Source organism: Actinia tenebrosa, unplaced genomic scaffold, assembly GCF_029948245.1.
Source record: "Actinia tenebrosa isolate PJP-AT-01 unplaced genomic scaffold, QUT_ActTen_1.0 PGA_scaffold2__45_contigs__length_23673736, whole genome shotgun sequence".
NCBI lineage: Eukaryota > Metazoa > Cnidaria > Anthozoa > Actiniaria > Actiniidae > Actinia > Actinia tenebrosa.
The window spans coordinates 18912036-18922064 of NW_028292579.1; the positions used below are offsets into that span (position 1 = coordinate 18912036).

A 10029-nucleotide genomic window follows, 5' to 3' on the forward strand; every position below is an offset into this window, starting at 1 on the left:
CTATGACGGCGTTGCCAGAAAACAGAAAATGCTATGACCCAGAGGCTTCTTTTGTTATTTTGCTCTAAACACGTTCTTACGTGAACGTTATGAAAGCGGAAAAACAACACTGTATCCACAGAAAGCTCGGTTAGTTAACCATCGCTCGAGATACAATTCTATAACAAACAGCACAGTTCCAAATAAGGTCAAGTTGCGAGACAGTATCACGTGGTATGTCAATTTTTTACAAATCTTACAAATTTCTCGCGCGCTGATTGCTTATTTTTATCATTGATAAAGTGAAGACAGATAAGCTGACTCCAACGAGCAAGCACTCTACTTTGAATGTTTTGATAACTAAGATTGAGAAGTTTTCAATGTTTTTGTTATTGTAAAAAAACAAATTGACATCAGTTTGTGTCAGTCCTCTTAATGACGAATTTTATATTGCTTCATCACATCATCAAAGTAGTGTGCGAATCCACTTGGCTACGCCTCATGGATCCAAACTACTTTGATAATGTGAGGACGCAATTTATCGTCAATAAGAGGAAAGATTAAAAAAACTGATGCCAATTTGTTAAATGGAAGAATGATTAACAATAAATTATGAGGCGATGAATCATACATCTTTGGTTCGGTGATGAATGACTTTGGTCTCCACCCCACCCCCCTCATGAATGTTGAAATCATTTATGCCAATTAACTTTCAAAACTCTGATAATAAGTTAGACTTGACCCCCTTTCGTCCTTCTTTGCTACTAATGATATGAGAGAACATGTTACAACATGTAAGGACTGGAGCTTCAAGGTCTTGTCAGTCTTTACTTAACTGACTGTGCGCTTCAAGAAGTTCATTCAATACCTTGGTGATCGACAACAGAACAAGATACTTCAGAACAAAGAAATCACTTGAAGTCGTAGAAGGTAGGTCACAATTTATTTTTTTTTGAGATTCGTTAAAAAAAATGGAATCCTTAAGAAAAAAGTTTCATTACCTTTACTTCTTGAGTCTTAAAATAAGGGTTACACTGAGTACTGGACTCGGTCTCGCCTCCATGATTTCGTCTCTTCATCTTGATGAGCGAAGAGGAGCAGGATTTAAATATTTTCACATTATGTTTTTATGCCATTTTCTTTTTCCTTCCTTGTTTTTTCGGCCGTTACGTTTCTCAAACGAAATGGATGAATTTTTTAACTGCAATGCTTTTTAAAACAGTTTTTCCCTCAAACCTTTTCTTAATCAAATAATGTTGTTGTATTCTTAACTGCATGAAATGTTGGTTGACTAAAACGTTAAAAAACATGCCCATTTCGAAATAGCCATGAGCGAAGAGAAACGTATAAGGCGGGATGGAAAAACTTTTTATAATTTTTTTTCTTTTCCAGGGCACACTTAACTTTTGTGACTCTCATCATGCATTTAAACTTCTTAGTGATCTTTTCATTTTTTTATTTTTTTATATATATTTTTTAGTTTATTGTGTTTTATTTTAGTATGTGGTGGAAGTTATAAAATAGATAACTAAAGACCAAACTGGTGAGAGGCTTTTTGGCTCTCCAAATGAATTCCTTCCTTGAAATATATGGCCTAATCTAATCGAATGTTTAAAAACAAGCTGTTGACGGTCCCTATCAACATGAATTCCGTTTTGTATTCGTTAAGCTTCAATTTATCGATTAATATCTATGCCCTGATGGCTTTAACACGTTGTTCTTATAGTCTGTTGTCGCATTTTCCCTCAGCATACAGTCAATAACGTTGAAAAGATAAATAAAGCTGAGTATCATAAGCATAAAGTTGCTTAAGAAATTCTGTACATGTTATTAATTTGAGGCGTTAACGTTGGACAAGGCAGAAGTTGTAAACCTCTTTTACTCTATTTCATCAAATTTTCATTCACAGTACAAAATGAGGTTCGTTGTGGTCGTGTTTCTCGTGTCCTTGGCTGTGTTCGTTTCTCCCGCCATCAAACCGGCGTGTGGACAGAAAAACAAGCCAGCCGGACAGGTAAGCTAATGATGTCATTAACAATTGAAATTGAAGCCCAAACGATTGGCTGTTGACTTGAAGAGCAGGAGAGCAAGGGGCTCCTCGTTGTTTAATTTAGTCAAAACCTACTAATTAATCACATAAATGGATTAAGATAATTGTGAAATTAGGTTCAAAACGTGACTTAAGGACGGTGCCATGCTAATAGAGAATCAATAATTTTTTAAATGACTATGCGAGTTGTATTAACCTATCAAAGGGTTGTAAAATTCTCTTAGAAAAGTAGGGATCAATGAAATAATAATGATTTTACTAACACGAGAGAAAACGATTTTTTCCAAAAGATTTTGATAAATTTTCATCTAAATTCACCTAAATTACTGACACTTTGTGTTCTTTACTGGAATATACCACTACTACCATGACTCTAAGGGAGCGGTCATTAATTATGGGGGGAGGGCCGGTAAATTTATGGGGAGGGCTGCGATTTTTTGGGCGCATGCTAGAGGGAGGGTCGCAATTTTCTGGGCCCCCGTATAATCCACAAAAACCTCCTGTTCAATATGTATCCCACCTATAAGCTAGTTACAGAGTATAAGCCTCTGACTTTTTTGGTATGCAGACAAATTCTATAGATTTTATTCAAAACATTATTTCATAAGAGTAATAACACGTCCAAACCATTTTTTTCTTCATATGCATGTTTTGGTTCTACACACTATAAACTCGCAAAAATGTAAAAATATCTATGATAAATTGTAATATAAAGTATATATAAACTATCAAAAAATTGAGATGCGATTGTTGTACTTTCATTGCTGCTACCATTATCAACATCAACACTATCATGACCATCTATTAAAATGAACATCTAAATCCACATTCTTCGAACTGATTATCAGGCTTATTGTAATCAACATTATCATCACATACAACATTATCATAATTACCATAACCTAAATCATTCAAATAATTTACCGGCCCTCCCTCCCCCCCCCCCCCCCCCAACCCCCCCCCCCCCCCCCAAACAATTAATGACTGCTCCCTAACTGTTCGCTTTAAAATGTATAATTTTTTAGCTTCGTGCTTCCTATTTTGCGATCATTAAGTACATACAGATTGTGCCTATTTTCTTTGAAAAAGTAATTATCGAGGTTAATTAAAGACTAATTTGGCATTTACTTTATAATTTAAACAAAGAAAAAATAGAAGTATCCAGGTGTTTTTAAGAGATACGAACTTTTACAGAATATCATTAGGGATAAGTCTTATACCGAATGCGTGACAAGCGTTACATAGCATACAAAACGGCGTGACAACACTGTTTTCGGCGTGTTTGCACGTCAAGCTAAAGCATGACGCTTCTCTGCCATCCAAGCCAAAATTACAGAAAAAAATCTACATTTTAAAGCTTTAAAATTCCAAGAAGACTATTGGGTTAGAAGTGAAGCTATTGTTGACTTTTTTACTTTAATGCAGAATGGAATTTCTCAAATATTTAGTACGTAATAAGAAGATATTTTAGTTACCATAAGGTAGTTAGGGAACCTTGCTACATCGCATCCAGCTCGCGCATGTAAATCGAAATAAAGTTTCAGATGCAACTCAAATGAAAACGCACGTTAGAGGCGAAATATGGCCATTCGCTGAGTTTTGGTTCAAAAAAACTCCATAACATTACATATGGCCCTTAATAGCAGTTAGTACCCATACTCGCGCGGCCAAAACATCGAAATCATAAGTTTTGTTTTTGTTGTTGTTTTGTTTTGTTTTTTGCACGTTTTTAGCTTATAGTTCCGAATATAGTACGATGACACCCAAATTTTATTTTTAATTTTTACATTGCACATAAAACAATCTTTTAAATTTTTGATAAAAAATTTGGTAATTTTGACTTTTTTTGAGGTGATGTATACAAGAAATTCATGGAGTACCACTTTCAAATCTCCGTGAAATAGCTCAACCCATGCTGTCCCAATGGAATAAATTGATGAAAAGTGAAAAGTTTAGCGTGAAGAGTATTTGGCTAGAACCATTAAGCAAATTTATACAAATCATAAACAATTTGTCGCAAACATTTTTTTTCTGAAAATTTAATGTTCCATTTTTAGCTCAAATAGGGCAAAAATTGACCTAATACCACCCTTCACAGTTTCAAAACGAGCACATTGACCCCTATTTTTCATTGCATTTTTGACTTTTATATATGTTATTCTTTAAGTAGAAAAAGTTATAAAAAATTCTATCGAAGGGAAGTGTGAGTGCCAAACTACCTTAAATATGATAATTCTAACTGGTTTCACTACAAAAACCTTATTTAAAAAGCATCGGCGTTATACTCATGGTTTTTACAGTGTTTATAAAGTACTCTTGGAAAAGAAGTTTCAAAAATACATTAAAGATCACTAGTAATTAGCTAATTCCAGCTCGAAGAAAAGACTGGGTCGAGTTGGCATTGCAGTGCCTTCTGGGGCAGTTTTATGTGGAATATTTTCAAGATGGTGGCTATTTCGTCCCCAAAATTGTGCAAAAAAAGACACTGTAATGCCAACTTGACCGAGGTTTCTCCTTATCCTCGGAACGGCTAATAAATACAGCATTTGCCGACTGAGCAACGAACTCGGCTCGCCTCGTTCAATATTCAGCGCGTGCGTGTATTTAGAAACAAAGCACACTCGCATCATTCTCTAACGCCTAATCAAAGCATGAGCATCATACTTTTTAGTCAACGTCATGTCTGGTGGGTCGTCCTGGTATCCCTGGACTCCACGGTACACCCGGTGCTCCTGGACGAGACGGACGAGATGGCAGAACAGGTACTCAAGGTAAACAAGGTCCTCGAGGGTTTGACGGGACTCCAGGAAAGCAAGGACCTCCCGGAGCTGCTGGTCCACCAGGTAACACTGGTCCTCAAGGTCCTAAGGGTGACGCTGGTCCAAAAGGAGAAAAGGGGGAACCTGGGGCGAGAGGACTCTCAGCCTATTCGAACTGGAAAGAATGTTCGTGGACCAAGATCAACAAACAAAAAGACAATGGGCTGATCAGGGTATGTACGTAAATTTAGCAAAACATGCTAATAGTTGTCAACCCTTCCCATCTATTTTGTATTCAAAATTTTCTTTTAGGAGATAAAAACATCTGAAATATCAATATGCAAATGAGATGACGTAAATTCAAGACGAATTTATTATACCAAAACGCTTTTGTGGAAAGTACTCCGGTTTTTTATTTGCAAATCATCCTTATGACTGAAATATATGGCTTTATTATATACCAAGTGTCAAAGTTCAATTTTCCTTAATTTCTATTGGTCGAGAGTGTGTCACGTGAACGTGAAAAAATTCGACTGTTTCCTGGCGACCATTCTGGGAGGGGAATATTATGTTATGGACCGGGAATAACAAAACCGGAACTCACGTGATTGAAAAAAATATAAAAACCACAAAGCAACACATTTGAGCGCGCGTTTGCAAAATTCATTCACACGCTTTCTTTCACAGATTAAATATGAAGTCTTCCCGATTTTCTTGCCGCGGAGAGGTGGAAATATCCAAGTTACTAGAAAACAAGGATTCTAAATCCATAAAAAAATCGACTAAACAAGCAGTCAAGATTTTACGAGAATTTTGTGAGGAAATATGCCAACTTTTGACACATTGATTTTCTTCGTAAAGAAGTGCATATTTATTAAGTTGTAGGTTTGCTTTGACTACGGCTACGCACAAGTTGTGTATTAAATAACAACATTAAAAATCTCATTCATTTCTCCATTTTTGTTTTGTTCCCTTTGACACTTGGTATGATAATAAAGCACTTATTTACTGGAACCGAGGGAAAGCAGTATGTTTTGTGGTCCCTCGACCGCTGATGTTTCTCGGCCGCGCCTCGGGGAACATCAGCTATCAGTTGTCTCGGGACCACAAAACACAGTTTCCCTCGGTCCCAGTAAATAAATGCTAATTGTACATTTTTAGGTTACTTCACTTCAGAACACTTGTCGTAAATTACATTGCAAAATGTAACCCATTCTTGAATTTATGACATCTCATTTGCATATTGATATTATAAATGTTTATATCTCTGAAAATAGAAGTGCACATACAAAAATATTGCGACCATACTACTACAACTGTTCAAATATAAATGATTTTGAAAATAATGTCTTTCCTTCATATACACTTTAAACTTTCCTATGAACTTTTTCGTTCGATACCTTTATACAGGATTGTCTTTTCTGCAAGAATTTCACGGATTCCATCCTCCATGTTTACTGGAATGGCGATTTTAGAATTAATAATTGTAACGACTGTTGTAAGCGCTGGTTCTTCACGTTCAACGGTGCTGAATGCAGGACCCCTCGTGCTATAGACGGTAATGTGTACATGGAAAGAGGAGTGGGTCACAACATTCACCGTGTCCGCCATATTGAAGGTCACTGTGACAAGATCCACAAGGGACATGTTCGTGTGGGTTTCAATGTCGGGAACTGTGCCGGGTATGGAAATGTTGACGCCTGGACTGGGTGGAACTCAAACAGTCGTCTTTTCGTAGAGGAGGTACCCAGACCCCAGCCGTAGAACTATCCATTTCCTACAAAACGTAAGCCACACTGATTGAATGCGAAGTCTAATAAAACACTATAACAAGCACTTTGAGATGTTGTTTAATCCATGCAGTGTTAGTTAAATAAAATAGAAATAGAATAAACGTCAAAAAATAAATGTTACCATTATCGTTCACTATATTGTTGTGAAGTAATATCCCTATTTAATGCCGCAAAAATATTTTAAGACATTGTGTTGTACTGAAATTAAATACAGAAAGGAGTTGATCAGAGGCAGGTTTTACCAAGCAAACATCGTAGATTCTCGTACCTGATCTCATGGCTAAACAAATTCATGGACCCCTCGACACTGACTGGGGCTGAGTTAGAGGCAGGTTTTACCAAATGTACATCGTAGATACTCGTACCTGATGTCAAGGCTAAACAAAGTCCATTAGTCCATTACACTGACGAGAGTTGTGTTATAGGCGGATTAATGAAGTATTGGTTATTGTTTGGCAGTCAGCCGGTTAGTTGCATGAGGCCAGTGATGCTGAAGCCTCCTTTTTGTCATTTTTGTCTACTACGTACTACATTTTTGTCATACTACTGCTACTACTGCTAATACTACGACCAACTTTCCCCCCCCCCCCCCCCCCCCCCTCCTCCCCCTCCTCCCACTACCACCAAAAAAATGTCATCGTTTATCACCACCGCAAGTACAGCAGTGGCGCAGCTCAACAACATCGAACTGTGACCATGTGAAGGCGCCTCTGGCAGCCGCTACACAGTCCATGTCTGACACCGGAGCACAGCTCTAACCAGTTTGAGTAAGTTAGGGTTGATTTTGAGACGAAGGAGGAAACAGCGGAAAATCCTTGGAGTCAGAAAGAGAACCAACTAACTCAGCTCACATGGGGTGACTGGGATTGGAACACCGGATCTCAGAGGTGAGAGGCGAGCGTCTTACCACTACGCCATCCTCAATTCCCAACATTTTACCACCAACACCACTTCTACTACTACTACTAACACCACCACCACCACCACCACTACTACTACTGCTACCAACACCACCACCACCACTTCTTCTGCTACTGCTACTACTACTACTACTACTACTACTACTACTGCTACTACTACTACTACTACTACTACTACTTCTATTACTACTACTACTACTACTACTACTACTACTTCTATTACTACTACTACTACTACTACTACTACTACTACTAGTACTACTACTACTACTACTACTATTACTACTACTACTACTACTTCTATTACTACTACTACTACTACTACTACTACTACTACTACTACTACTACTACTACTTCTATTACTACTGCTGCTACTACTACTACTACTACTACTACTTCTATTACTACTACTACTACTACTACTACTACAACTACTACTACTACTTCTATTACTACTACTACTACTACTACTACTACTACTACTACTACTACTACTACTACTACTACTACTTCTACTGCTGCTACTACTACTACTACTACTACTACTACTACTACTACTACAATTATCATTGACTCTGATGATGACTTTCCCCCCGCAATAGCGATGCAATTCATTTCATTTGCAAATCAATACATTGACGGCACTCGCGCCTTAGCTGAGATGCCAACTCAATGTACTCATGCTTTTTTGTGGTATGAGAGAACATGCATCTCACTTTTACAATCTGTTAGAGTTACTACCCTTCAGTAACATTTTCAAACTTATAGTACTCTCAACAAAATTACTCGAATCTGATTGGTCGAGAGGAGTACAATTATAGCGTTAATTGTACTCCGTAGGAGTACCGAATTAAGTCGCTATGGCAACAGGGCCAAAACAATGTCAAAACATTTATTTTCCATCATTTTGTACTTTAAAAACATATAAATAAATTTTTAAAGCCGTAAGAACTAATGCTTTTTATGCATTTCAGTTGCGCGATTGACTGAAAATCGGCCGCCAAATAGACAAAGATGATCGGCGTCGCTTCGCATTTTTTACTGTGATTTTGTTGAGTGAACTATAAACAAAAAATCGCACGATCTTCTCGTAAAAAAGGCTTGTGCAATTACAAGAACTTTCAAAACATTACTCGTGTCTATTAATTTCCAAATTGTACTCGAGATCGTGCGATTTCCTATACTAAGATCAGCATTACTTGCACATCAAATTATAAATAATAAATCTGAAGTACCTCATGTATTCAAAAATATACTTAAGCTGGTGAGTGAGCAACATTCTCATAATACAAGATATGCCCTTAAAGGCAATGTTGTTCGTTCATCAATCAATACCAACTATGGTAAATTTACATTTAATTTCTCGGCTTAGAAGATTTGGGAAGAAATTTCAACTTCTATAAAAAAAGTTACTTCCTTTCAAACATTCAAAAAGCGAATGAAAATTTATCTCATTCACTCACAAAAGTGATAAACAATATTTAATGAAAAATACACTATCTTGGTCAATGCATTAATTATTCTCTTAATACTTGATAATGGATCATTTTTCAACAGCCATACACACTAAACGTGATCTCACTTTGTAAATATTTATTCCTGTATTTTTCATACCTGTTCAACTCTATTTAATCCTTCCTATATTTTTGTATTGTAATTTGTGTGTGAAATAAACTTGACTTGCGTAAACAAACACAGGTAGCCAACGCAAACCGGGATAAGTGTCGAAATAAGACACGAACCTTTTACACCTATTTCAATAACATACAAATAAATATGAATAAAAAGATGTCTTCTACACCATTTGACTGAATAAACTTAAGAGCGACTGTCTGTAAAATTCAAACAAAATCAGAAATATGTGGAAAGGCTAAAATTTTCGAATTCCCTCTACTTTTGGATTTTAGTAGTGTATGATGAATTACGAAACGCTGTGTGGTTAGTTTTGAAAAATACTTTTTTGTCTTCGAGAAAAAGGAAAAAATCGGTTTGAGCTCCAGGGACGATTTTCGCTGCCAAAAGATGACTGAAAATTGCTTACTTTCGCTTGGTCCGTGTATCAAAACTATTGATCCAAATAGCCTTCTAATACTTTCTGACAAAAGTACAACTCTTATTTGCTCAATTAAGAGTAGTTTCATAAAAATCGAACAACTCTGAATTATTTAAGGCAATAAAAAGCAAAGGGCACTGAGTTACAATGCCTGTCAGTGCATCTCGAAAACTGCGAATTTCCCCAAGTGCCATCCTTCCAAATCTTATGAGATTACAGTCAACAACTATTGGGAAACTACTCTTTTGAAAAATGTATTTTTTATTGCTTACTATCAATCACGTGACTTTTTGGAGTTGACTGGGGGGCAAACAAGCGGTTGACTGGGGGACAACTAGCGGATGCTAAGTCAAAACATATCAAAATAAGTCCTCAAACTATTGTATTTGACTATTTTAACGACATCAAACCAGAAAACAAGAGATCAAAACAACCTCCAGGATTCTACAAGCCATCAAAAAAGAGCTATTACCG

General features: G+C 36.7%; 1 protein-coding gene across 1 annotated transcript; it reads left to right on the forward strand.

Moving 5' to 3' along the window:
- The first annotated feature begins 794 nt into the window (after positions 1-794).
- LOC116308449 (collagen triple helix repeat-containing protein 1-like) lies at positions 795-6717 on the forward strand. Its single transcript, XM_031718868.2, has 4 exons — positions 795-909; positions 1889-1993; positions 4701-5021; positions 6199-6717. The coding sequence occupies exons 2-4, from the start codon at positions 1895-1897 to the stop codon at positions 6550-6552; spliced, it is 774 nt and encodes a 257-aa protein (XP_031574728.2). The 5' UTR covers positions 795-909; positions 1889-1894; the 3' UTR covers positions 6553-6717.
- Positions 6718-10029: the final 3312 nt, after the last annotated feature.